Genomic DNA, 26,742 nt, shown 5'->3' with positions numbered 1-26,742 from the left:
TCCCAACCAAATTTTTTCATGCGGCGTGGAATCAGTCTGGCCGTAGCAAAGGGACTACGAGTTGATACTACAAAATAAATCTCTTTTTTGTGCTCAGACTGTTGACTGCTTTAAATTGGTGGATACACACTTTAGAAAAATGTCTGCAGAAAAACCAGCTGCACTGGATGGTGCACCAGCATGCAGTAAGTTTTGAAAAGCATCTGTATTGATCTGAAATGGTAACCTGTATTAGAGACAATTCTTGCCAGCTCAGTTGCAAAACCATATGTAGAGGAAGTTAAGAAGGGTATTCAACAGCTTGGGCGGCGACCAAAGCTAGTTGGATTTTTAGCAAACACAGATCCAGCTGCACGAATGTATGCCGAGTGGACAGGCAAGACCTTCGAGGATACCGGATTTTCATTTGAGTTACGCGAAGTAAATAAAGAAGAACTTGAAGACTATATATTCCACGCAAACGAGGACGACTCTGTAGACGGAATTATGATTTACTTTCCGGTGTTTGGAAATCGTCAGGATCAATACCTGCAGCAAGTTGTGTAGGTTCATACGCATACGATCAAATGCAAGCTGCTAATTATTATAGATCCAAGGACAAAGACGTTGAAGGACTATCTCACGTTTATATTCAAAACTTGTATCATAACGTCAGATATCTCGACGACACAAAGACAAATAAAAGCATATTACCATGTACTCCGCTTGCTTTAATCAAAATTTTGGAGTTCTTAGGAGTATACAACATGGTTCTGCCTTATGGAAACAGACTATACGGTAAAACAGTGACAATCATCAACCGAAGTGAAATTGTTGGTCGGCCATTAGCCGCTCTACTTGCTAACGATGGTGCTGTTGTATATTCATTTGACATTGACAGCGTTCAGAAGTTTACTCGTGGTGAAGGACTCAAATTTCGTCATCACAGAGTGACTGATGTCGATATCAAGCTAGAAGACGTTGCACAACATTCAGACGTTATTATCACTGGTGTTCCTTCTGAGTCATACAAGTTTCCAACTAGGCTGATCAAGGATGGCGCGGTGTGTGTCAATTTCTCGACCGCAAAGAACTTTAACATGGATGTTAAGACGAAAGCTTCACTCTATGTTGCATCTGTCGGCAAGGTTACAATTACCATGTTGATGCGAAATTTAATCCGGTTGATCAATAACAAGGCGAGCAAAAATTTAGTGTGAAGTGGATTAAATGTTCAAAAAAGTTTAGATGTTTAAAGGTGTTTGGAAGGAAAATACCCAAAAGTTAAATCAATTTTGTTTGATAGAATCAAAAACGGTATGAAGTCGTCGTAATGTACACTAATCTAACGCCGTTTTAATTTCGGCGTCTCTTCGTCAGAAATTATAATATCCTCAAACTCGTCTCCAGCCGTGCTCTCCGACACCTCTCCTTTCTTTCTTTTCAGACCCTTCATCTTTCTAGTCTGAATCTGCCTTAAATTTTGGTTTCCAACATGGATCGTAGCAATCTTATCACCCATGAAGTCAGTCTCGACGTTTTTCTTAACCTTAGGCTGAAGTTCTTTCGGAATACGCATCGCTTGCTTGAGCATGTCTGGGTCAGCCTCTTTAACACGGCCAAGAGAAAAATCAAATCGAGGTCCGATTTCTTCAAGTTCAACCCTTGGAACTTTTTCCTGAGTCTTGCTTCTGTAAGTCTTGATCTTGTACACTCTGAAATTGATTGGCGGCAGTTGCGAAGTGTCGCCAGAGAAGACGCTAATGTTACCGTCTCCCATGGCAGTGACTGAAATGATGTACTGCAAACCGGCAAGATCAAGTGTGGAAATTTGCTCACCACGGAAAAAATCAAGAAACATTGACTTAACAAGTTGATAATGTGGATGTGAGTCAAAAATCGGACCAACAAAGCTGAACATAGGCTTCATGCCAATGTTGATCGTAAGTTTCTAAAGGTATGAGTACGTCGTCAACCATCATTTTTCACTGACAAGTACCTTAAAATCAGCAAGCCCCTTGTAGTTTAAAATGTTGAGCTCAAACATGTCGAGCACTTGGTAGTCAAAAGTTCGCACCCAAGTCAAAGCATTTGGGCGCTTTTTCGAGTTCGATCCGAAAATTATTAAAGACGCATCGTTTTTTTGAGAGAAGAACTCAAGCGATGAGGCATCTTCAAACGGATGAATTTGGTTCTTCTTTTGAAACTTCTTCACATCCGGTTGCTTAAATGCGGCCTAATTAAACGTCAGCTCTACTACTGCAAAAATCTTTAAAGGCCGTACAATATCTGCCATAGCATTCTGGACTGTTGAATTGCACGTAGAACCACGAATTGTCAATGCTTTCTTTGTTCTTTCAATGATTTTTGGCGCTTTAGCGTCCATTGCACGCTTTGATCGTGCATTTCTAGGCTTTCTAAGTCTATTAGTAGCAGAATCATACCATCAGAGAAGCAAAACTTACACCACTCGCATCATCTTGACAGAATTTATTGAAAACAATGGGCGACCTTTGTGAACAAACAGTCAATTTTTTTTTTCAAGCTGGGAGTTCTCCCAAGAACACCAGACCCCTTATTATGTAAGTAGCACTAAACCCTTTGATTACGAGCTTTCTTTTAGACGTTAAAAAAAGTTACTTAGTGCCGCCATTCTGTACTACTAAGCTGAAATCGTTACCTATTTTATTTTATAAACCATTCTCTGTAGACTAATTAAATGTTTGCGATGCATTGACATGTATTTTAAAGTCAATTTGGTGACTACACGGTATATAGAGTTCCATTCCTTCAAATCATCTACTATCATCGCACATCTACAGTCGCCTCGCTTTGACAGGGTACTCTTAAAGCGAATGTTGGTCATCTACAAATAACAAGCTTCTTAACTAAAGAGTATGCGTATACGGCTATAGTTTTGGTTCCTTACTTTCTTCAACGTTTAAGCCTCTGATGCTCAGGGGGGACTCGGCCAATCAGGAAGTGTTTAGAGATCTTCCAGAAGGATTCCTGTTGCGGCGCGAGGCACTGTGCAGATTGACGTCACACACTGCAGAATGCGGTGCCTGTTCATGACAGTTCGCGACCCGAACATCTAGTTCAATGGGAATTATTCGAAACAATCGTTGATCTATAGAAGACCCGGTAGATCATTGTTTTTACTAATACTAGTAAGATACGCTAAAAATAATAGCAGGATTCGAAGTCTTGTTGTTGGAGATGATGCTAATGGCCCCTGAAGTGTTTTCACCCGGATCATCGGGTTTGGAACAATGCGGAAAATTAGGGCTTATCGTTTCTGACCTGAAGCGCCGCGCTCGAATTCTTAATCGAGGCGTACTCGATGCCGTAGATCTTCAAATATGTATATATCTCGGACCAAGCCCCCGCCCGCTCTTCACACATTATATTTTTTGTTTTTTTAATACTTAGCGACTTTCCTCTCTTAACAATCAATTAATTGCTAATACTCTCAATGGCTGAAACTGCTTCTATGGCATCACCTACCATTGCTGAATCCAATGGATTAGAAGATGCAACTCCAATCGATTACATTGACCCGACAGTCATTCTGCTCCGAAGACTTGATTCGTGGAAGCACGTCGTTGACTTGCTAGAAAATTATACCGAAGCACACAGAGTACTTTATCATGATCTCTCGCGCAATTACGAGAAGGTCTCCAAGACTGTGCTTGAAGCTCCTAGATTTGACTCGGTTGAGGTGACTGACGGTGCCAGTGAGCAGGTCACGAAGGGTGGGATTTCTGGTGGATTTTTTACACTTCGCGAGAACTCAGAAGCTCTTATTAATGCTACCAATGAGGCTGAGAAGAATATTAAGTCTTCTGTGCTTCCTCACGTTGAACGTCTGAGCCACGATATCAGGGAACATATCAAGGGTCTGAAGAACAATGGCGCCAAAGGTGCTAAAGAGGTCGAGAGAGCGCGTGGTCTTACTCAAAAGCAAATTGAGACTTTGGGACAGTTCACTTCTTCTTTTGGTGTGTTCGCTGGCAAACCTGAGCCATTGAAGGACCCTTACGTCGTTTACCGCCACGTTCTCAACTGCCTCGACCATCAGGTCTTGAAGGAAAACATTCAGACCGACTCTTTGATTTCCATTCAGCGTGAGTTCAAGACCTTTGAGACTCATGTCGTCTCCGGTATTCACCAAATCTTTGAGGCGATGCAGAATGTTCAGAGCACTTACTGGCAAACACAGCAGCAGTACTACTCTTCAATCACGGATTCATTTGTGACTATCCCGCAAGACCTTGAATGGAACCAATTTGCCGATGCGAACAAGACTATTCTTGCGGACGAAACTGCTCCCAAAAGGTCAATTGATCGCATCCGTTTTGCAAACATGGATCACGAATCGACCAAGCCTTTAATTGAAGGTGTTATTCAGCGAAAGAGCACTATGGCATTTTCCAAAACTTACAACTCGGCTTACTACGTCGTTACTCCGGCAAAATATTTGCACCAGTACGCGTCCAAGGACTATGTTCAAAGCGCTGATCCTGAGTTCTCAATTTATCTTCCTGACGCAAATCTTGGTGCCATGTACACCAAGGAGACCGGCAAGAACAAGTTCAAGTTGACTGCTAAGGATGCTCTCAAGACGATTTCTACTAAGCACACATTTGAGTTCAAGACTTCAACTTACGAGGACCTGACCAAGTGGTGGAACGCGATTCACGAGGTTGCTACCTCCGGATCTGGCACGATTATTAGCCCGAAGTCTACCATGAGCCCGTCGTCGACATTTAGCTCGGTTGCTCCAACAGTGGCTCCGGTTGTAGCTACAGCTGCTTTGGCAGCCGAGCCCGTGTCTCCAACCGATTTCCCTGTTGCTGATTCTACTGCAGTTGACCCATCAACCCTGCCTGTCACTGAGTCACCAATAATGACCCCGGTGTCTGAGACTGCTTATGCGCCAACAGCGGAGCCCGTGTTCGAGCCCGAGCCCGAGCCCGAGCCCGAGCCCGAGCCCGATTCAGGGTTCACTGATGCTTCTGACCCGGCACCAAGCCAGGACCCTGAATATGTTGAAGACCCCGAGACCCGATCAGTCTGGACTACGACTGAGACCACCACGACCGAGGTAACACACACGGCAGCTTAGGTTTTTTGATAGTTGGTTTTTGGTACGTGTAATATCAGTCTTTGTATAATTTATATCGTGGTATATCTAGTTTTTATCTTAATCCATTTTATTGAGCCATAATCATGCTAACTCAGTTTCAAATACAGTATAATACAGAAGCGGGTCAAACTCAGTAATTTCTCTACACGTGTGAGTCTATTGTCGACCTTATGCATAAATAGCAAACAGAGTTAGTCTGAAAATTCCCATAAATCCTTTAAATCTGTGGGCATTATTATTTTCTGAACAGTGGCACGAAATATTTCTAATTGCAACCAACTGTGAGTACTTCAGCTCTTACCTTGCAGGCCCGTAGTTTTAAATTATCACTTATAAAAATCATGACTTTTGTCAAAATTTAAGAATAATTCAGATTTGCACTCTTTCAATCGAAGACGACCGGTCGAACTTCGTTGTTAAACGTTATGACGTTAAACTGTGGGGTTATGTTAGCTTGAAATTATGAGCCGCACCTTTAAGAGCCTTCTAGGTTTCTACTTTATGAAATATTGAGTGATCTAGTATTTACAAAATCCTATTAAGAGCATCCAAACCTAAAGCTATTATACAGACAGTTTCTGTCAGTAGTCTAACGCAATTGTATCACAGCCAAGAACATCTAAACGTGCATGCTATAAATTGAGTACTGCTTCACATTAAATGAACGCGGCCGATTAAGATTGAATAGGTTTCTTTTCATAAAGTGTAGACGGTAGTCGACTAGGTGCAGTTATAAATTTCTGAAATGTCGCATATTCTTGAGAATAAGCTGGAGAAGTTCTATCAAACTTGGCAAACCTTGCTACAGCTGCTTTTCCCAATCTCTTTGCAACAACGTCGTAGAATGATGCTTTCACAAACTTTTCAAATAAAGAATCTGGGCCATACCCCAGAACAATACTTTTCAGTAGCGTGTTCGACTGTACGAATAAAATTAAGTCAATGTTAGGAACCTTCGGGTTGAGTACACTTTGCTGGAGCATGACCGGTGCTAGGCTAAATATTCTAGTCAATATCCTGAATTGACGGGCAATGATGACTCCATTGTAAATAACGTTGGGTGTAAACAACCCATCAAATGCCGTTTCCGCACAAAAAGTAAAGAATAGCTCGTCAAAAATCCTGTGAGTATCGGAATAATAATATGAAGCCAGTTTATCAAAACAATTTGCTATAGGAGACCTATTTAAAGGCAAAAAGCATTTGTTCAAACTCTGTATCTCTAAAAGCAAGTTCTGCGCATCTTTTTCAGTGACAACTTCTTCTTTCAGTAGCTTATCGCATCCTTTCACATCGACTAACTCTAGTGTTTTTGGCGGTATAGCAGTGTGACAGTCCGGACAGTCCTTAACATTGATTTTGCCATCGTCGTTAAATGGTTGAAACTGCCGTGCACACCGTGGGCATATAAGCATGTCGCGCAAATCAAAGTGATCAATTGTTCGGCCTCCGGGAACTTTACACGATGAACACTGACAGTCGAAAAAATAAGTCTCCAGTATATGTCGGCGCCGCTCATTCATTGGATGCGCATTATCGACGTAAGAAATTGTGATTTGCTCAGACGCGTCAATGTCCCTCATTGTTCGTAGTATCATCATATTTTTGTCAAACATTAGCATACAGTTCGGATCACAAGAATGGTTTATCAAAGCGAATTCAGGATCAATCATGGCCCCAATAGGTTCAAACAACGGATTAGTCACCGATGCAGAATTGACGTTGAGCTAAATCTTGTCAGGTACAGATCACAATCTCGTTGCGTGCTGGTAAATCAAACCTTTGCCATGATTTCGAGCAGTTGTTCGTATAGAAGCAAAGTGCCTGTATACTCGACGGTGCCACGCGTTATAACTTCCATTGCTTCAAACCTGCTTTCAAGTTTCAGTCTTTCAAGATGTGACATCATGTTATCCATTGCACCGTAAAACTTTCGACGAGCCGGTCCGCTCAAAAAGATCACACGAATAATCAGCAAGACATAAGTCGGCGGTATGCGCCCCATTTTCGACAAAGATTGGCATTCACCAGACTTGTGTAACTCAGAATCTGCTTCCTTACAAGTCTAGCAATAAGCACAGTATCCCCATGTGTAGCGACAGCAAACCTTACCTTTGAGCAGTAATATGTCAACTTGCAGTCCGGACATTGAATTAAGATTTTTACCGTAGCTGGAGAAACAAAGTCCTCGGTTTGAAGTTTAATACCAAAACAATACGAGCATATAGTAGGTCGCAATTCTGTGATAGGAACACTCAAGGCCGGAATCTTGCGAAAGATGTCGCTGTCTATTAATTTCAAATCAACACTTAGAAACTTTGTTCCTTTTTATATCAATACTTTTTTTGATTCCGCGTTTTGCAACAAGTCCATAACCGAATTTTGCTATTCTCTTTCGTTCTACTGTAGGCGGCAGGTTGTACTCCATTGCCTAACAGCTGGTGAGGTTAAGATTCAAGTTTTCTAGTATTAAAGGTGTAGTATTACCCTAACCCGAATTGTTTTGTGACTTATTCCTCGTTCTTTTTCTTTCGTTGGAAGCAGTTGGTGCAACACAATGGTTTTGTTTGAATATACACAAACCATTATTTTGCTGCTTTTTTGGTTTGTATAAACTTTCCGTTACAGGTAATAATCGTCGTTTGATTTTTTGAATATTTGTATAAGCTTTGTGTATAAAGTTAAGCGAAATCTTAACGCCTCGTAGCCGCACCCCTGAATACCAAGCGATATCTGTTGATGTAGAGTGCACGCGTTAGCAAACAAAATGTGCTGGTTTGCGTTGATCTTTGAAGGCACTTGAAATACAACTGTTTAAAAAAAGAGTCTAAATGTGAGTTTTCATCGAAATACTGTTGGTGGCTAGTATTCTAGGAGCCCTTTACACGTCAGAAGTCACTCAAGTCCTACTGCATCGGGCCTTGCCCGGTTACTACAAACTCTTACACAACTCAGAATGGAAGAAAAGCACAAAATGCATTCCTGATTTAGACATTCACATAAAAGTCTATTTTGATAAAATATGCAATAAAAATAGTGAAACAATCCAAATACCAAAAACTAATTTTACAGTCACTGACTATGCAATTCAAATGACCTGAACAACGTAGTTGATCAACACAGACAGCACAAACGCGAAACAAACGAGCGATGTCCCAACTGTGTCGTCGTATCTAATTGCGCGTCTGTTTCTGATCGCCTTCACTCGCCAAAGATACAGTCCTAGACTGTAGACGACCATGATGACGGCTGTGCAGACGAAGAAGAAAGATGCGATGGTGGCCTTGTCGGAACCAAAACTGTGCAGACCGCCAGCGACGGCGGACAAAAAAATTCCAATCTCAATCCAGTTCAAAAATGTACGCTCATTGGCAAAGTAGACCTTAGGCTCGATCCGAACGGGGACGTGAATGAGCTTACCGGGAGGAGCGTAGAAGATTCGCTCCTGGACAGGCTGAGCGGGCTGTGTGGCAGTGCTTTCAAACAGGAAGGACTCTGCCCATCCTCGAACAGTCGATCCAATACTCTGCATGGCCTCATTAAACTGAGAAAGATTGTCATGTCGCTGTCGATGGCGGCCATCACGTCTCATTCCCATCAGGGGAATATTCTCCGCAATTTCATCGTCGTCATCGTCGGACAAATACTCGTGTAAATCGGTATTTCCCAAAGCATCTTCTTCATCCATCTCACCAGAAACAGTACTCATCAACTCGTCAGAGTTCGAGACCGACGACGAACCGTATTGAGGCCGCTCAAGACCAAACTGATGCGTGACTGGTTTTCGAATGTCGACGTCCATCTGTGGAAGCCAAAACGGAATAAGCTTCACTTTTTCTGGCAACATGGTTGCAACACCGTGAATGAATTTCGAAAATTTGGGAACAGCTTCGACCAAGTGACTGGCAACAAGCTCACGAACCCACTGTGGGGGTTCCTGGCCCATCTGGGTCTGTAACTTGACTTCCAAAACGGCGTACGGAAATCTCTCTATGTCCTTATCAGGGAGCTGATTGAACGGCCAGTCGACTCCGATATCCATTCGGCGCCAGTTGCTGCCAGCACGTCTACGGCCATCAAAGTCGTCTTCCCGAACCATGGAAAGCTCCGTATCAAGTGAGATACGAACACGAGCGTCACCAGGAAGTTGAAATGCAGTCCGGTTGTAAAACGATCTGACAACTGGTTTCAATTTCTTAGTCAAGACGGTGTACTGAACCTCTCGGGCAAGTTGCTCAAGATCTTCAATTTCCTTTGGCGATTTCTTACCGTCTTCACGCATTTTCTTGAATGCCTGGTCGACAGTAAATTCACCTCGCAGAAAAGCATTGACGTTCTTATCTTTGAGCGAAAACCTAGCCTTGACGGACTTCTCGCCAGTCCAGTCTTCTCTGTGAGTTTTGCGCTCGACAAAAACCACGTCCGATGCCATGCCACCGTACCACCGTAACCGGATTGCCTCAGCACCTTCAGTTTTTTCTAAACGACCGCGGTAAAGACAAAGATCTTCGTTGTCATAGTAGATTGAAGAAATAGCCGAATCTTCACGTTCAAACTCTTTACTCGCGTTGAAGACGAGAACAGGAAGGTGTTTTAAAATTAGCAGTTTTAATTCAGTGATGTTATCTGGATGAACCCAATATTTTGTAGTTTGACGAACAAAGTTCTGTTGGCCACCACCTGCGGCACTGTCACCTTTGACTGGATTGCCTCTAGTTCTGACCAAGTCGTACAGCTTAGACAGTTTGACGACCAAAGCATCGTAATCGTCCTTGAAAAATGGCTTTGCATTTAATCTAGCAGCGAAAATTGGTTTCAGGATCCATTTTGTAACTTTGTCATGCTTTTTTATGATTTTCTGGAAGCCGGTGTAGTTAAGCTGTGTGAACTTTGCAAGGTCGTGCACGTCGGACAAAATTTCTTCAAGATCGAGCTCTAGATCTTCAAATGACTGCTCAGACAAAGGTGATGACGTGTCAATCGACCGAATCGCGTCCTGCACTTTCCCGTCCATTTCTTTGACCCGTTGATTGATGGAGTAAGTCCGTAATTTCTGAAAGTCAAACACTTTTTCTAGTTCTTCTTCGAGTGCACGAACAAAAGATTCTTCTAATTCTTCTGTCCAATCTTCATCTGGTCTGCCTGAGTCCAGCATAGCTTTAAGTTCTTCATAGTCGATATAGTAGTAATAGTAATCCCTAAAGAGATTAGCATATATCTTATCGGCATCGGCATTCAGCATTCATAGACGCGTACCGGATGAGCGAGTCTTTTAACTGTTGACCAAACTTCATCGTGACAGATTTTTGACTGTGTTCAGTCTTTCATAAGAAAAACACCAGAGGAAAAATGAAGAGTTTTCCTTCGACGTCGTTGAGTGTCTCCACCAAAGTCGCGACTTCCCCGGTAACGGTTTGTAGCCCAATGATAGCCACAATTTTTACACGTGTGCGGCTATAAGCACCATAAGTTGAGGTTTTATGCCTTAAGTGTTATTAGACATATACTTAATACTTCTGCGCCATCTGCTCTAAATACCACTATAATGTAGACTTTATAGTAAAAGTATGTTTGAATCGATCTGAAACTGCAGATTTATTTTACAATTAACACGCATTTAGGCTTAATTTAATGTGGATGAGCGTGCTGTTTTATCTGATCCGCTGTCATCGGGCGGCTCATCTGATAACAACTCATCACGTGACTGGCTGACGTCGGTTGCACGCAGAGTTATACATCATGTGACCTTTTTCGGTTTACATACATAGACGAGACTGTCGTAAGGCGCATACATGTTCAGAGAGTCTCAGTACATTCATGGTTCTGACGAATTTGTGTATGCAACGTTATATACGTCCATTCATGCAAGATCTTTCTGCTGCAGATCCAGTTTTAACTGTCCGGTCAACGCATGCCCTCTCTCGCAGACCTCGGCTGCTAGATCACTGCGACGTACTCATCAGTCAATAGTCGACTCTTTCGACTTTATTTCAAATACAAAAAAAAATTAAAAAAAACCGTTTAAACCATCTATTACAGATCGTTATCGACCGCTCTTCTTGAAACGATTGGGCAAATGGAAAGTTATGGTTGCAGCTGATCGCATCTGCGTGCCATAATGAGCTGTGCGTACAGCTCGAAATACGCAAGAATGTCGCTTATAGGGTAAGGGTCGACTCCCGTCTGTTCTGATTTGCAGTTTCCGTGCACACCCCATGTCCGTCCGTCCTAGTTGACAAGCTAGATTAAAAACATGTTCACGCGTGTAGGTCGGCAATCGCAATAGTTCAATCGTGGCAAACTTCTTCCATTCCACGGTATAATAAAGGTCAAATCAGTTTATGAGCAACAGGCACACAGCATCATTACGTCACCATGGTAATAACTTGGCGTAGTAAAACATGACATAACATGCAGTATGCTATTACATTGGTTCCAATCGATATTAGCAGAGCAATACGAACATCTACTTGAGGTTGTACAATTGTCACGACCGTTACACAAGATGTCTCTCATTCAACGGGTCATATCCGGGAGCTAATTCTCCTTGAATGCTTGAACCTTTCCATCTTCATTTGTACTCGCTTTCAAACAGCTTTGTCTCGAGCATCGAAATAGAAAAACAAGTAGATTCTGGGTGTTTTAGAAGTCACTCGAGTACACGTCCGAGTAGAGAGACAAGTTTAAAAATAGCGACAAAGTTGTGGCTAAGCAAATCTTAAAGTGCATTCCGGCCGCTTATTCTGTAAAGTTTTCCATGCAGGGGCTAAGGGGTCACAGTGCCACTTTTCTTTTGCTGTTCAGTTGTATTTTATGCTCGCAAGAAAAGTACAGTTGAGCAGTAAAAAATGAAAATAAAACCATATAAATATTATATTTATGAACGTAAGATGGAATTAGTATAGATTTGCTTACGAAAGTGTCTAAGAGGTTAGAGCTGGGCGAAAGTGTAATCACTAGCCACATTTACACTCTGGCTTTGACATCATCGATCTTTGATATTGGCCATGTGCGATAATTATAGAACATTAACGTCTCTCTAAATAAAGTACGATTTGCTTAATTTAGATGATTGGTCTTGTGTAATTTATATTGAAATATAATATTTACTATTTATAGTTAGAAACAAGTAGTTAGTAAGAAGTTATAGTTAACTCATTAGACATGTGGCTGGCATCTGTCCTGCATTGAGACGGCAGGTAATTGACGCGACTTTTCACTCTGGACGCGTTTAACGCGACTCAAATCGCGCTCTGCCCAGCCTCCTTTTTAGCTCATATGGAACTTCTTGTGCTCGTTAGTCGCGTCTCATGAACCTTCTAATTCGGTCCTGACTGCCTCCGTGTCCGCCTCAACACGCCCCGTGCTCTCTACGCGCCTCCCCCGTACTTTTTCTATTTATTCATATAATTATCTCAATATCCCTCCTTCTTTTTGTTTTTATACTACACATCGCTCTTTACTTCACACACTCAAAAATGAAGTGCAGTAAATTGAAAACAGCTTCTGCGTTGATCATCGCGTCGTCCTTTGGTCTGGCATCAGCACAAGATTGCAACCCTCTCTATGCAACATGTCCACCAGTTCCCGGCCTCGGCGGCTCTGGCTCGCTTTCGGTCGACTTCACTCAAGGCGAGTCTCCCCGGTTCGACGCTACTGTTAACAGTGATTTGATCTCGTATGGACAGCCAAATGGGGTGACTATGCAGATCAACGCTTTTGGACAGGCGCCGACTATCGCCAGTGATTTCTACATTTTCTGGGGCCATGTTGAAATTGTCGCCCAGGCAGCTCCGGGGCAGGGTATTGTATCTTCAGTCGTGCTTATGAGTGAGGACCATGACGAGATTGATATTGAATGGTGCGGTGGAGACAACTATCATGGTACGTTCTACAACTATATATAAAGAACCAGCCTAACAACTGCAGTCCAATCAAATTACTTCTCAAAGGGTGATGTCACTACGTTTGACCGCGGTGGAATGCATGATCTTATGAACGCAATGTACGGTTTCCACACCTACGCAATCGACTGGACCGAACAGGCTATTAACTGGATTGTTGACGGCACCACCGTCCGTACTCTCACCCCGGCAACGTCTGAAGGCTTCCCGCAGACGCCAATGCAGATCAAGATTGGAAGCTGGGTCGGCGGTGACCCCAGCAATCCACCGGGCACGATTGCGTGGGCCGGCGGTCTGTCTGACATGAGCCAAGGTCCTTTTGATTTTTTAATCAAGAGCATCAGCATCACTGATTATTCCAAAGGAAGCGAATATTCGTATGGTGACAACTCTGGCAGTGCGGGTTCTATCATCATTAGCGATGATGGTACCCTAAGTGTTTCTGAATCTTTCAGCTCTGCTGAACCTTCGTCTACTGTTGCCCCTATTTCATCTTCTATTTATGTTGCTCCGTCTACTACCTCTATTTCTACTACTCCTTCCACTACCTCAACCACCTCTACTTCAACTACCTCTTCTACTTCAACTACCTCTTCTACTTCCACCACTTCTACTACTTCTACCACCTCTTCTACGACATCAACGACGTCTACTACGTCAACAACGTCGTCTACTACGTCGTCAACTACATCCTCCACTACCTCTACACAGTCTACTACGTCTACCACGTCAACTACACCAACAACGTCGTCGACTAGCACCTCGTCAACTACGTCCAGCTCCATAGCTATTCACACCACGACACGAGTCGTGCGTCCGGTCTCCACCGCGATCGCCAGTTCAGACACGCCGATCTTGTCCCCATCCTCGACCGCTGTCCCTACCACATCGTCGCTCAGCCTTCCGCCTTCTACCAGCGCAGCTCCTACGACCTCTCCGCTCATACCGTCTTCCTCACCTGCGCCGGCTATCAGCAGTTTCACAACAAGAGTGAGCTCGACCGCTGTGCCAACGACTACAACAGTCTCGTTAGCAACAGCGACCACCAACGCGGCGGTAGCAGCTGGTGCCCGTAATGGCGTTGCGGGTCTTGTTGCCGCTATCGCAGCGTTCGTGATGCTGAGCTAAACGCATTGCCTTCGGAATGGAGTTGAAATTTGGTCGGAAAATACTGTACATAGTTATTAATGGGTTGATTTGATGTGTATGAATGGTCGGGATATGATGTGTGCATTTTAATTTAATTGCGATATACAAATGACACAAACATGATAATAACAATAAATTAAGATGGACCCACAAACAGCTAACAAATATGCAAAAATAATATACAGCTTGCGCACGACCATGAACTCCTAGACCTGGTTTGTCAACGGCCTTTGCTGGCCATGAAATCACTAAACGACGGGTAATTTTGCCCGCCACTGTTCCCGACCGGTTTGGACAGGAACGAATCGTCTGTCCGACGTCCGCCGCGACGAACGCGGTTCTCGTTGCCAGATATCCCGCCTCGGTAGACATTGTTTGACCGCTGACTACTGTACCCCAGGGGATGCGAGTAGTATCCGCTATCACTTCCTTGTCTGCGGTTCCCGTTGTCGATTTTATCGTTGCCCCAGGTGTCACCACCATTGCTACCGCCGTCGGCCCAACGACCGCCGCCGCGGCTACCACGATTACTACGTCCACCGTAAGAGTTGTGACGGTCTCCAAACGATTGAGGCGAAGAGTCTGCTGCTCCCCAGCCAGGCGTAGGAAACGAGCTGTTATTTTTACTTCGAGAGTTGTCGTTATCCCACCCTTGACTATCTGTTTCAAACGCTTGAGAGTCCCAGCCAGACGTAGGAACAGAGCTGTCATTTGTGTCTTGTGATTTGTCGTTATCCCAACTTTGGCTCTCAGCTTTGGTACCCCATCCTTGGTTTTGAGTTTTGACACCCCATCCTCCACTCTCAGTCTTGACCGGAACAGTCGCAGCATCTTCAGGCATATCCAACGCGTCAGACGCCGTCGCTTCCGGTTTTATTGGCTTCGATGCCATACTCCATTCTGTGCCTTGATTTGGCGTTATTGTGGCCGATTCTAGCGGTTTAATTACTAGTGTTTCTGCTTTATGTCTTGGTGCGTCTGTGGCTTCACTCGATTCTAACTCATTCTTCTTAAAACTCAATGTTTTGTCCTCTTTAACTGTAGTTCCTTTGTCACTGTTGACGACTATTACGATCGAATCTTCATTTGAATCTTGTTCAGCGGATGCCGTAGAGTTGACCGAGTTTGACCTTGACCAGCTTGTAGATCCGTCAGCAGGCACACCTTTAGGCTGTCTAACCGGTGCAATTGGCTGTCGTCTGGCCGTCGGCCTTGCATCGTCAGTCGCAACTTGATCGTCATCGAGCGCTAGTCCTGCCAGAGCCTCATCCACCCGATCAACAGCTGACACCGGCGTCCATTGATCACGTATCTCGGATTCGCGTGCCTGCTGCCGCATCTGCACTCGCTGCGCTACATTGTACCTTGCAATGTCTTCTGCCGGCGTGAACCCAGGCCTGACTTTGATCTCTTTCCGTACTGATCCGTCTTTACGTGGCGTAGACGGAATAACACGTTCACCGCTGTCAGTCGTCACAATTCCTGCATTCGTTGATACCTCTACGCCAGGCGACAATGGCGGGGTGAAGAAGCCATCGGACGCGCCTGCGCTTGATTTGACTGATCTCGATGACGGACTTTCGAGAATGATCTGTGAATCTGATATGTTTGAAACGTCGTGAAATGAAGCAGTCGATGTCGACAATGGACTGCCTCCAAGATCGAGTAATGTGTCGGACATTGTGATTGTTCAATTATGTACTAAGTTGGAAATGTTAACAATAAATTGACACGATTGTGCTTACAGTTTAGTGGGTTTAGTATCAATGCATATATATAAAGAGTAGCTAACGGATATGCATAATGAATGGGCCAATCAAGTGCGACATGAACCAAAGTTCGTGGTTTTGACGGGAATTCGATATTTTATTAACGAAATCACCAGCAATTCCCTGTTTTAGCGGCAACTTTGAATTGATCAGTCACTTTTTGTTGTTTGGAAGTTTCAGCATTAAATTCACAATGGTCAGTTTAGTTTGTGTGTGTTCAATGAGAGAAAGGTCGAGGAAAGAAGAGTAGAACCGTGTGGGATCAAGATGATATTTGAATTTCACAATACATCGCGGTATTATACGATGCTGTACGACGTTGTGAGCAGAATGCGTATCAGATACTATGATACTATGTTAATACGGCACAAATCACTGTTAATATTACGGAACTCTATAAGCTCGACCTACTCATCATCATTATCATCATTATCATTATGAACGACAATTACTGACACTTCACAGGCCGCCATTTCTTTAATTTACAATACCTTCATGCGACGGAACGCTGTTTTTGTCGGCACAATCTTTGCCGGTGCTTTTGCGTTTGAGATGTACGTCGTAATTTGATGGCTCAGATGCGCTGAAAACTAACATTTTAGGGGATTCGATACTTACATTGACAAGTACTTTGATAGCCGCAATGCTGGTGTAAGTGCATTCATACTGAAGTGGTTTGAAGTGATATTGACGAGGAATATAGAAGCAATGGAAGGATATCAAGTACAAATATGTTACCAAGGAGGATGAAGAATAAATTAATGACTATGTACTTTACTTTGTAATGCAGCGATATTTACAGTATATAGACAAAACTGGTGCATGAAAGTATAATTGTATGTTAATAGTCCTCCTACGTAGCTAAAAGTGTTGGTGATTTGTGATATCGACACTAGACCCTTACTATAGTCGCAATGTTGACACTAAACCCTTCCTTTAACATTCGAGATGAAGTCAATTCACGTGTACACACATACACAATAGTCAAAATAGTCAAAAATAATGTCCAAACCAAAAGTCAACTTAAAGTAAGTTAATTAGCGTGAATAAATCACAACCAACTAATTCCAGTTCAATTCCTGATCTTAAAAACGCGACCGATGACGAAATCGTCAAGGTCAGTTCGGTCTGATTTCGTGTACTCGTTCTTAGTACTGACACAAGCTAGATCCTTGAGACAAAAGGGTTTAAACAGACATTTACGCTGATCGATGTTCGTCTAGCAATTGGGTTTTTGTCGGTTTTTGTGGCAGCTGCTGTTGGTGGTTATGACTACTATGTCGGGTTTGAAGCAGCAAAGTATTACACCACGATTGGTGTTGCAACGTACTTTGTACTTAACACGATCTTGACGTCATGGCTCATGTTTGTTGAGAAGGGGACGTTCTATCAGGGTTTTAAAAGTAGTCATAAGGTCTGTATAGTTGACGCCTTCACATACGTTGGCTAATTGACTAGATATCAGTCAAATCATTTACAAAGAAGTATACGCCCGTGTACGAAATACACGTCTCTAGCAAATTCAAGTCAATCGATGCGAAACTGCAATTCACAGAGTATTTCAACACAGACGGGGAAATTGTCAATCAACCGCTCGAGCGATGGCTGGATACACTCCTGGCATCTCTCGTCGCAGACTCATCTAAAAAACAAAGTTGATTTTTTTATAATAATTCTCATTCTAGTATGACATACATTAAAACACAAAACTTCTAAGCAATCTTTTGATAAGCAAACCCAAAAACACCTTGTCGCATTTCTCTCGTACCTTGTTAATACATACTATATTGTACATTTTACCTTCTTTGCTCAAAAACGCCCCTGGAAACTTTCTTGATGGGAGTACTATATACACGACTCAGGTGATCACTTCGCGTCTGAAAACTCTTGCTCATACAACGCAAGCATTTCCTCGTTCTCGGCGATCGCCCTACGCTGCTGTTCGAGTTCCTGCTCAAGCTTGCGTCTCTTGACCAGCACAAACTCGCGCACCTTGGCAGGATCAGCCCGGATCTCGGCAGGAATGTCAAGCACCTTCGATCCACTGCCCGGAGTTTCAGGCGCAGAAGGTGACGCGTCAGACCGGGTCCCGGACACAGGTGTGACTGACGTAATCCGCGCAGATGCACGAGGCGTGCTGGTGCTCGGATTTAAAATCGAACTGATTGAATTAATCCTAGCCTGGCTCTCTGCCGTTTCATCTGTTGATATTGTGCGCTTCCGTGACTGTATCGGCCGGTCTTGCGTTGGATACTGAATTGGCGGTAATCGTGACGACTCGTCAATCGGCTGCTTCTCCGCCGTTTCCTTCTCTCGCTCGTCCACCATGGCACGAAGATCTGGTCTGCGAAGTGAGGCTAGTGGAAGCGAGGCCGGCGATGTGGATCTGAACGCGCCAGTGAAATCAATTGGCGGAGGCGGAGTCGATTGGCTAGGTGACTGGCGCCAACTAGCTAAGGGTGGGATACCGGGCGAATGGCCACGTGCGACAGCCGATAGATGCGGCAACTGCTGGTATGACCCTGTCGGTCTTTGCTGCAGTTGATCTAGCGGTCTAAGTTGAATTTGTCGTAAATTGGCTGGCAGCGACTCGGACTCTGTGTCTGAAGGCTCAACAAATGGCGACCGCAATTGCGCCTGCACGGCAGCTGCTGGGTTCGGACGACTGACGGGAACGACCTGGTCCTCGTCGTCAGATTCGGAATCAATTGTGGTGCCAGCAGGATACTGCACTGGCGGTAGTGAATTTGCGGTGACCGGGGCAACGACTCGTTTGCGTCGCTTGATGATGCTCCGCTTCATCGCGACCGGCCGGTGCACTCCGTGTAGCTTATAGTACAGGCCTAGATGCGAGCGTTCGGTCAGCATACCGAAAATTCAATTCCATTTAAGGTTTTTTTTCTTTGCTCTGTTCTAATTGTCACGTGATGCGGTCTAGATTTGGTTGTCTGAATTAAGAAGAAATCCAATAAGAATTCGGCTTGATCGAGACTGGAACAGCAGAATGTGACAAAACAAACACTTCTAGAACAGGGCAAAGTATTACAAACAAAGGGGGAAAAAGACTTACCACATGCGTTACAAATCGTGTGTCCAGCCTCGTCTCGTCGCCAGAGAGGAGTAATCGTAGTGCCGCAGTTTTGACAGGCCACCACAACGGCCGGATTGGCCATCAGGTTGGATTGGTCACAGGGAAGGGCTATGAGCGCCGGCAGAACCGGCTGCTGGCGGACCTGTGTATACGCAGAAGAGTCTGCATCGCCGTGGTCGTGAGATTCGGATTGAGAAGCATTAGTTCCTGACGAAAGCGTACGTTCGTGCAGTGATTCATCCGTAGAAGTAGATGGTCGCTGGTGAGATTGCAGCTTCCGTTGCTGCTGGATACTGCTCACCAGCTGGGTCGCTTTAGACACCCGGTTGTTAAACGCCGGGCAACCGCTGCATGCTTTCGAGCCGCCTGTACCGTTGCAGTGCCCATCGCCTGTACAGGTCCCCACAACGCCCTCTTCAGCAGAAATGATTAGCTTGACAGCTGCCTCGACCTCGGAAGCAGACGATCCAGACACAGCAACTGCGGCTGGTTGTGGCGGTCGTCTAAGATTGACGGGGCGCGACGTATTGCGTGCTTTGAGATAAAGACCGCATGCATTACAGATCGTTGTTCCATCTGGAGCACGCCGCCAAAGCGGTGTCCGTGTAGTTCCGCAGTTACTACAGACCTGTCCAACCGAGTCTGTATCGGTGATCTGTCGTTGCTGCTCGGCAGCATGGTCTGTATGTACTGGTTGTGGAGCTGGCGAGCGGCCCGTGACGGGTGGGAGTGAAACTGGCGGAGTAGTGGCGAAGCGGTTTGCAGTCATAAGAACCGGTGACATTGATGTCCTGATTGCTGGTGATGCTTGCCTCGTCGACGGTGACTGAGTCTGTGTTGATGCAGATTGCATGTTGTGAGCAGCAGGTTCACGTGTGTCAGCAACCGAGTCCGACACGTCGGTGTCTGAATCACAGGATTCTGGATATGTACGAATCTGGGGTAAATTAATACCAGACAGATCAGAAATAGATTTCGAGATCGGTTCAAGAACCGGACGGTTGATCAAGTGGCTTTGAAATGTAGATAAAGCTTTGTCAGACGACGTATGGCTGAAGTTTAGCCTGTCTGAATCTTTAGTAGATTGTTGAACCTGCGAAGAGAAGTGCGGTAGTGAGCGCAAAAACGGAGCAATTGTTCCGCGCATCACTAACGATGCATTTAACGGAGAATGCGAGGGTTTGGGACAGAAAAGAATGAACAGAAAAGAGTAGGCAAGATTGGTATCAAGAACAATTGGACTCGGGCACTTTTTTTAGTGATGAACTCAGACTAACCCAGAATTGAGTTGAAGGTGGAAGGGACTAATAGTGAGCCGCAGCACGTGACTTGCTTGAATCTGATTACGTAGCTGACGAATATGTGTAACAGGATTGGTCAGTTGTGTGTAATAGGTTAACTCTGATTGGCCAACCGTACAGCACACGGCTCAACCAATTTTGGTGCGGCGTTCGAGAAACTTTATTATTATTATGTAATAGTTGTCATGGCAACGCTTGGTCTTGATGTTTGTTTACATCTCTCATTGGCATCGCTGCACTCCCTAATTCACTTCGCATCAACCATGGCATTCAGCGCCCGAAAGTCAATGGCGTATGCTGCGACGTCGCGCAAGTCGTCTGCTTACATGCAGTCTGGCTTCAGCGGGTCATCCACTGTGCGATCACGTATGTGAAATTATCGTTGACGCGCGGTGAAAGTACTGACATCTTAGAACCCTCGTTTAGTAACGACGTGTTTCCAATCTTAGATTTTAATGAAATTGCAGTTTGTTTACGTGGATGTGAGTTTTCGGTTGCGGAAGAAATGCTGGTCAAGCCAAATACAATTATGGTCGAGCAATTGTACGAGCAAATGGTCGCAAGTTTCTTGGGCGTCACGTATGATAACACGATGCCGGTGTTGGATGTTTGCAGTGACGGTAGAGAGACGTTAGAGGCGGGTCGGTCGGCTAGGAGTATACTTGCTTTGGTCAGAGCATCGTATGTTTATTACTTGATCTGGGAATATAGACTGATTGTACTAGATCAAAGCTGATGAAGATTTGTGGTATAGACGATTTCTCAATCGCAGACTTTATTCGTCCAGAAACACAACGGGTCAGAAGGTTATTATCTGCGGTCGTCAACTTTGCCAGATTCAGGGAAGAGCACATGGGTGTGTGTGAGGATTTGATTCAGCAGAGCGAAGAAACGTCACTAGCGACAGAGTCGGCGTACCAGGAAACGGTTCGGTCTGGAGAGCGGTTAGACGAGCTACGGTCCAGGAAGCAAGAAGATGCGTCCAAAATAAAGGAAACCCAGGATCATAATCGGGACGTCGAGGCCGAGTTGAGACGGTTGAAGAAGGTGCAGGAGCAATATGTTGCCAAACACGAGGCGTATAAGACCGATAAACAGAGATTGCTTGCCAAGCTTGTATGCAGTTTGATAAATACTTTATTGTAGACTGTACTAACTCCAGCAGGAAGATCAAAAGTTTTTGACTACTCAGGTCCGGAAAGAATGTGAGAAGTTGCGACCGTATGTGCTTGAAGCGCCGAGCAAACTTCGGCAAATCAACGACGAACTCGGCGGATCTGTCAACTCGGGCAAAGCTTCAATTGAGCGGTTAGAAAAACGGATCCGGGCGTTGGAAATCACAATAGAGTCATTCAAGCATATTGAGCAAGACGTGCTTGCCTGTGTGAAGGTAATGGAAGAGGCAGACGTCGAGCTTGCGAAGCAAGACGAAGCGGGTCGCCAGCTCGCCCGGCTAACTGAGTTACGGGATCAACGTCAAATTGAAGTGCACGAAGTCGAGCGCAAGTCTGCGGTAAGTTTTGAAAGTAACGCGTGAAGAAGATGCTGATGAGATTGTAGCAATTGAAACGACAGCTTGCGACGGCAGAAGAACGAATTCAGCGGCTAGAAGAGCAACGGATCCAGAAACGAGAAGGAGTCCATAGGAAAACGCGGGAACTGAAGGAAGCGTATGCTGTTCTTGTCGCCGAGCGGAGTGTGGTCACTCAGGATATGGACAAGAAGAAGGCACTGATTGCAAATGTCGAGAAGAAGGTATGTTGGCGTGTGATTGCATAAAACAGAACTGACAAGAAACAGCAAGCGGATTTGAGAGATGAACTTGAAGTTGAGATCAAAAATCTGACGAACGAGCTGCAGAAGCTAGAAGCGCATGTTGGACTGTATTTGAGTGAGATGGAGCAGTGTATTTCTAGTAGATAATGGGATCACGGTGTTTAATCCAGCGACGAAGTAATTTTCGAGGCGTAATCAGTGTATCGTCGTCTTTGCTATAACAAATGTTGGTGTCAAGCTGAGCAGTAGACTCGACCAAGGCTACTTTTATATGAGCAGCAAGAGCAAACTCTGCAAGTACAGTGATGGATTCAAAGATATTGAGCGCAGTAGAGTAAACAGGATCAGATAAATGCGCGGCTACAAGACCACAGACCAACACGGTTCTGTCTTTCATTCTTTGGGCAGTGTAGCACCAGGCACGGAAGCTCGCAATAGTTGGGGTCTCGAAACTGTCGACAGTAGAAAGAGTGACGACGTCTGTGATTGGCACGTCATCGTACGACGCGACCCTGGGAAACGCAGACTCAGGACCGACCAAAACCACGACTGCGTTTTTGTTACATTTGAGCAAGTCTAGCAGCTGCCTTAACACGGTGTCTTGTTGATCTAGCTCAATCAGGTCCATTTGTCGAGTGTATAGAATTGACGCGTTCGAGAAGCCGCACGATTGTTCGCGACTGTATCAATGTGTATGATTTACCGTATTAAGTAATTGTATAAGCAATATCTAGTTTACATTAACGCATATATATTAATATTATGTAACTTCTAAAATTAAACTCGTATCACATTACACCAACTTCTTTATAGCTCAGGCGGCACAAACTTGGTATCGGTCTCTGGACTGTACGGTTTATCCCACTCGTTTGTATACGATACCGACGGCAGCCCCAGTGCTTCTCCCGACGTGCTCTTTGGCGGCTCCGACACGGCCGGATCCCACTGCTGGACAGACATCGCGCCGATCTGGTCTGCGAGATCAGGCCCGCTAGATTCTGGCTCAGGCGGCGCAGACGCGTCATACGCGGCCCACCATTTCGTCAGTAAGTCGTCGTACTGCCCGGTCGAAGTCGGACCAGACGGCCGATTGAGCTGCCACGGCTTCGGGAGACCGGTGAAGTGCACCGCCTTGATTTGCGAGGCAAAGTGCACGTACGCCGGCATGTATTGGTATCCCGCGGACGGGGTCACATTGTACATGAACGACAGCCTGGTCCATTTATCCGCAAAATAAGTGTTAAGCAGTCCTTGATCGCCACCGTCAAAGGATTCGGTGGACTCCGCCGTCGCGTAGAGACCGTCAAAGTCCGCCTTTGAGGGCGTCAACACCATGACGCCGGAATTGAAAATATCAGGCCATCCCGCGTCCGGTGCTGCGGCAAGCACGCCAGGCACAGAAAACAAGTTGTCGAGATTTGTAAGCGGCAGAACGTCGGCGTCGAGATACACGATCCTGTCGTACTCTGTCATAGACCACAATGCCAACTTGGTGAAGGACAGTGCCAGATCGGGGCGACCGAGCGAAATCAAGTTACGCGGCGCAGGATTGTTGATTACAGACACTGGCACGACAGAATCAAACGCAGACTCAAGAGCGGCTAAGGATTCTGGCGCAAGCTGGTCGAGAGCAAGTACGACAACCGGCTTTGTTGTGCCTGTGCCTCGAAGGGCCTCCACCAGGGCTAAACATCCCGGTAAATACGAATCAGATAAAAGAAGAGTAAAATAAGCTTCGGATGACATTTTATTGCCGGCAGAGTTCAATTGGTGCGTAAGGCAATCAAGAGAATCAAGAAGGTGTTGTGATGTCGCGTTGTGTTCATCAATCAGCGCCGCGTCGTAGTCGGCGCCTCCTCGGCTGTCAATGAGTCGCCGAATGACATGTGGCCCCTGCTAAAACTACAACACACAAATGACACGTATAAATTGTAATGACCATGTATTGTTATTATCTACATCTTGCTTATATAGTCCACGTGCTAAGCCAGTTCAAGTAATCATACTTTGTGTGATCTCCTTCCATTCCAAACGAAATTGGCGAAAACAGCACAAACACTCCAATCACGATAGAGTATGTGACAGTGTAGGCCAAATATCGCAGAATGTAATGCAACTTGGTAGTCAAGAAATCAAACAAAAACCCAAATGTCATGATTGCAAAGTATAGCGCTGGAAGATAATGGTGCACGTACGTCACACGTGCCATTAAAATAAACGGCACATAGTGAAGACCCCAACCAAGTGCAGGGTATAGTCCTCCGTACACAAACTGCTTGATCTCCTCAACACTCATGTCATTATACTGTCGTTGCCATCGGCACAGCAAAATAAACGTCGTCAATCCCAGCAACAAAATTGACGCGGTAGACGCCCACACAACGATCGGGTTTCCAAGCAGATAATACTTCACGGTCTCGTTTCCCCATCCACACATGCGCAGTCCGACATTCAACACAGGCCACTGCCACGGTCTTGATGCCAGATCGTCTTGCTTGTCCGGATCAGGCACCAGCGCGTTATTCGACGTCGCCATCGCGACGTTCAAGTGAACAAAGTCCCGCAAAAACGGTGACTTGTACATGACGTCGTTGCCATTCGGCAGCCGCTCATTCTCATGCCCCTCAATATTCCAAAACGTGAAAATATCTCGCGGGTTGTTGGTCTTGTCGCACGTCACCTCGATCTGCTTAAATCCCCATTGCGGCAGATTCACGTTCGCGGCCCGGAGATAGCATCCGAGTGCAGCATGGCGGAATCGCAGCGATGACGTCAACGTGTGCACGATCTTGTCCTTCTTAGCCGTGTCCTTGACGACCTCGACAATCCAGTCGTCCTTCTCATCTCCGACCGTCAGATTACCGTAGCACGACACCTCGTTTTGGTCCTTTGTCACTGGAGCAGGAACAGCGTGCGAGTGCAGGTTTCGACCAGTCATGTCGTGAATCAGCCGGATCGTGTCGCCGTGCTTAATGTACCGCAGCTCCTCGTCGTCTCCGTCGTAGGGCACGTCTGCGCGGCTCGGGTGAATGACCCATTCGTTGTTTGAGTCCTTGTGGTGGTAACAAGTAATCTGCTGCTGCTCTGAACCTGTAGGATACGTTTGCACATGCGAGTGCAGAAGTCCACCGCCGTATCCCATATTTTTTATTGTGACCTTGGATCCCATAACCACATCCGGTGGGCCGCGGGTGAGACCTGAGCCACGAAGATGAGCTTGAAAGAGCGAACTCATTTGCGCGTCGCCAGGGCCGCTGTTCTCAAGAATAATAAAGTGCAATTTGAACGACGCCATGTAAATTGCCAATGGGATCACAATCAGCGCGATGATACGCGAAGCCCAGTGTGTCATATACGTAAACTGCTCACTTAGCTTTTCTCCAACTTACCGGGCACACAAATACTTACAAAGGGCATCTTAGTATCACCGAACTTGTCCCACAAGTCATGTATTGTGTAAATTCCAACCAGCATTGTCGTGAGCATACCTACCCACTTGACCGAAGTCACGCACCCGATTGAAACACCGGTGAATAGCAGCCAAAACCACCATCCGGCCGAGAACGACTTGGTCTGATAGCTGTGGAACTTGGCCAGGCCCATGAACGAGACGAAAGTGAAGAACATGAGCATTGAGTCAAGCAAGATGAATCGCGAGATTGTGGCATACGAGTTTTCTTGTGTCGTCAGTCGCATTTTGAAGTGTGACCAGAACATTACTTACCACACAAGACCATGATTGTCACGAGCCAAGTCGCGAGGGTTGAGAACTTCAAGCTCTTCGCGGTGTAATACGCGACCGGGACACAAAGCGCACCAAACGTAGCATTGAACACTCGCATGAACGTGTAGTTCACTTCGTCAGGATAATGTTCACCAGACTTGAACTCAAACGAGCCATTGTATCCACACATGTATCCCGACAGACCGACCAGCATCTTTCCAAGCGGAGGGTGTACGTCAAAGTAGAACTCGCGCTTGAGGTAGTGCGATCCAAACTTGCCGAAATGCGCCTCGTCCCATGTCACAATGTCCGACACACCGATCTTGTACATTCTAGTTACAAACGCAAGCACAGTAAACAGCAATGGTGCAACATATTTTTCAATTGCCTCGAGGGAGATCTGCTATTAGTTGGTTCCCTGTCGCTCTCTCTAACTATGCACTCACTTCGTCTTCATCCGTGTAATAATCAACTTTCTTGTCAAACGTTCGAGCAGACTCAGTAGCAGCTGGCTGAGCAGTTGGTTTCCTTTGTCGTACCTCTCCACGAGACGCACCTGTGGTTGATCCGGTGTCCATTAGTGTGGATTACTATAGAAAGTCAGTATCTGAATCAGAATGTTTAACAGCACAGTCCAGTCAGCTCATTCTATCCGTCATTCCACACAGTACAATCAGTCCGATTTCTCATGGTTATATTGAAATATAGACACTTTGGATCGAATAATGACCAAGTACGCAATGAAACAAATTATTTAAAAGAAAGACTTACAATCAATTTCGAATCAACTGAAAATGCAATTTTTTCCACTTAACAAATGCAAAAAAGCACACTCAACTTTGTTTAGTTTAAATTGATTCAATTGACGCTTTTCGAGGTCTTTTTTTCAAGGCGCGTCTG

At 45.2% G+C, this 26,742-nt stretch overlaps 13 protein-coding genes across 13 annotated transcripts; 6 read left to right on the top strand and 7 right to left on the bottom strand.

Moving 5' to 3' along the window:
• Window positions 1-50: 50 nt before the first annotated feature.
• Window positions 51-1,383, top strand: V1512DRAFT_238046 (uncharacterized protein). Its single transcript, XM_066914161.1, has 3 exons — window positions 51-185; window positions 236-542; window positions 590-1,383. The coding sequence occupies exons 1-3, from the start codon at window positions 140-142 to the stop codon at window positions 1,197-1,199; spliced, it is 963 nt and encodes a 320-aa protein (XP_066771956.1). The 5' UTR covers window positions 51-139; the 3' UTR covers window positions 1,200-1,383.
• V1512DRAFT_286393 (Brix domain-containing protein) lies at window positions 1,242-2,550 on the bottom strand. The gene is made up of 4 exons (XM_066918082.1): window positions 2,445-2,550; window positions 2,264-2,396; window positions 1,979-2,215; window positions 1,242-1,930 (listed from the first exon to the last, which is right to left on the bottom strand). The coding sequence occupies exons 1-4, from the start codon at window positions 2,456-2,458 to the stop codon at window positions 1,325-1,327; spliced, it is 990 nt and encodes a 329-aa protein (XP_066771955.1). The 5' UTR covers window positions 2,459-2,550; the 3' UTR covers window positions 1,242-1,324.
• A 725-nt stretch (window positions 2,551-3,275) lies between these two features.
• V1512DRAFT_262255 (uncharacterized protein) lies at window positions 3,276-5,209 on the top strand. The gene has a single exon (XM_066916236.1). It carries the CDS (start codon window positions 3,455-3,457, stop codon window positions 5,105-5,107), a length of 1,653 nt encoding a protein of 550 aa, XP_066771954.1. The 5' UTR covers window positions 3,276-3,454; the 3' UTR covers window positions 5,108-5,209.
• A 349-nt stretch (window positions 5,210-5,558) lies between these two features.
• On the bottom strand, window positions 5,559-7,561 carry V1512DRAFT_262251 (uncharacterized protein). Its single transcript, XM_066916235.1, has 4 exons — window positions 7,469-7,561; window positions 7,241-7,416; window positions 6,909-7,193; window positions 5,559-6,855 (listed from the first exon to the last, which is right to left on the bottom strand). Exons 1-4 carry the CDS (start codon window positions 7,554-7,556, stop codon window positions 5,803-5,805), a joined length of 1,602 nt encoding a protein of 533 aa, XP_066771953.1. The 5' UTR covers window positions 7,557-7,561; the 3' UTR covers window positions 5,559-5,802.
• A 524-nt stretch (window positions 7,562-8,085) lies between these two features.
• V1512DRAFT_291004 (VTC domain-containing protein) lies at window positions 8,086-10,539 on the bottom strand. The gene is made up of 2 exons (XM_066918238.1): window positions 10,385-10,539; window positions 8,086-10,326 (listed from the first exon to the last, which is right to left on the bottom strand). Exons 1-2 carry the CDS (start codon window positions 10,420-10,422, stop codon window positions 8,217-8,219), a joined length of 2,148 nt encoding a protein of 715 aa, XP_066771952.1. The 5' UTR covers window positions 10,423-10,539; the 3' UTR covers window positions 8,086-8,216.
• A 1,725-nt stretch (window positions 10,540-12,264) lies between these two features.
• V1512DRAFT_152166 (concanavalin A-like lectin/glucanase domain-containing protein) lies at window positions 12,265-14,281 on the top strand. The gene is made up of 2 exons (XM_066913046.1): window positions 12,265-13,012; window positions 13,058-14,281. Exons 1-2 carry the CDS (start codon window positions 12,607-12,609, stop codon window positions 14,158-14,160), a joined length of 1,509 nt encoding a protein of 502 aa, XP_066771951.1. The 5' UTR covers window positions 12,265-12,606; the 3' UTR covers window positions 14,161-14,281.
• On the bottom strand, window positions 14,255-15,873 carry V1512DRAFT_262244 (uncharacterized protein). Its single transcript, XM_066916234.1, has one exon. It carries the CDS (start codon window positions 15,860-15,862, stop codon window positions 14,402-14,404), a length of 1,461 nt encoding a protein of 486 aa, XP_066771950.1. The 5' UTR covers window positions 15,863-15,873; the 3' UTR covers window positions 14,255-14,401.
• Window positions 15,874-16,007: 134 nt separating this feature from the next.
• Window positions 16,008-16,794, top strand: V1512DRAFT_262242 (ubiquinol-cytochrome c reductase). Its single transcript, XM_066916233.1, has 4 exons — window positions 16,008-16,146; window positions 16,416-16,504; window positions 16,553-16,601; window positions 16,654-16,794. Exons 1-4 carry the CDS (start codon window positions 16,144-16,146, stop codon window positions 16,705-16,707), a joined length of 195 nt encoding a protein of 64 aa, XP_066771949.1. The 5' UTR covers window positions 16,008-16,143; the 3' UTR covers window positions 16,708-16,794.
• On the top strand, window positions 16,795-17,743 carry V1512DRAFT_262239 (signal peptidase complex subunit 2). The gene is made up of 4 exons (XM_066916232.1): window positions 16,795-16,978; window positions 17,022-17,067; window positions 17,119-17,364; window positions 17,409-17,743. The coding sequence occupies exons 1-4, from the start codon at window positions 16,953-16,955 to the stop codon at window positions 17,607-17,609; spliced, it is 519 nt and encodes a 172-aa protein (XP_066771948.1). The 5' UTR covers window positions 16,795-16,952; the 3' UTR covers window positions 17,610-17,743.
• On the bottom strand, window positions 17,589-20,293 carry V1512DRAFT_224610 (uncharacterized protein). The gene is made up of 2 exons (XM_066913787.1): window positions 19,021-20,293; window positions 17,589-18,793 (listed from the first exon to the last, which is right to left on the bottom strand). Exons 1-2 carry the CDS (start codon window positions 20,186-20,188, stop codon window positions 17,817-17,819), a joined length of 2,145 nt encoding a protein of 714 aa, XP_066771947.1. The 5' UTR covers window positions 20,189-20,293; the 3' UTR covers window positions 17,589-17,816.
• A 277-nt stretch (window positions 20,294-20,570) lies between these two features.
• On the top strand, window positions 20,571-22,291 carry V1512DRAFT_238019 (Nuf2 family-domain-containing protein). Its single transcript, XM_066914160.1, has 6 exons — window positions 20,571-20,708; window positions 20,756-21,023; window positions 21,068-21,458; window positions 21,508-21,855; window positions 21,903-22,097; window positions 22,143-22,291. The coding sequence occupies exons 1-6, from the start codon at window positions 20,606-20,608 to the stop codon at window positions 22,263-22,265; spliced, it is 1,428 nt and encodes a 475-aa protein (XP_066771946.1). The 5' UTR covers window positions 20,571-20,605; the 3' UTR covers window positions 22,266-22,291.
• Window positions 22,292-22,847: 556 nt separating this feature from the next.
• Window positions 22,848-23,962, bottom strand: V1512DRAFT_262231 (Glycogenin-1). Its single transcript, XM_066916231.1, has one exon. The coding sequence runs from the start codon at window positions 23,862-23,864 to the stop codon at window positions 22,926-22,928; it is 939 nt and encodes a 312-aa protein (XP_066771945.1). The 5' UTR covers window positions 23,865-23,962; the 3' UTR covers window positions 22,848-22,925.
• An 81-nt stretch (window positions 23,963-24,043) lies between these two features.
• Window positions 24,044-26,705, bottom strand: V1512DRAFT_262228 (Dolichyl-phosphate-mannose-protein mannosyltransferase-domain-containing protein). Its single transcript, XM_066916230.1, has 5 exons — window positions 26,614-26,705; window positions 26,289-26,432; window positions 25,843-26,242; window positions 25,527-25,795; window positions 24,044-25,479 (listed from the first exon to the last, which is right to left on the bottom strand). Exons 2-5 carry the CDS (start codon window positions 26,418-26,420, stop codon window positions 24,085-24,087), a joined length of 2,196 nt encoding a protein of 731 aa, XP_066771944.1. The 5' UTR covers window positions 26,421-26,432; window positions 26,614-26,705; the 3' UTR covers window positions 24,044-24,084.
• Between the last annotated feature and the right edge of the window lie 37 nt (window positions 26,706-26,742).

This window comes from Lipomyces arxii, assembly GCF_038497795.1.
Source record: "Lipomyces arxii strain Phaff 12-163 unplaced genomic scaffold V1512scaffold_6, whole genome shotgun sequence".
In the NCBI taxonomy this organism is placed as follows: domain Eukaryota; kingdom Fungi; phylum Ascomycota; class Lipomycetes; order Lipomycetales; family Lipomycetaceae; genus Lipomyces; species Lipomyces arxii.
Note: the sequence above shows the minus strand (reverse complement) of the source record. Positions and strands in the feature narration are given on the sequence as shown.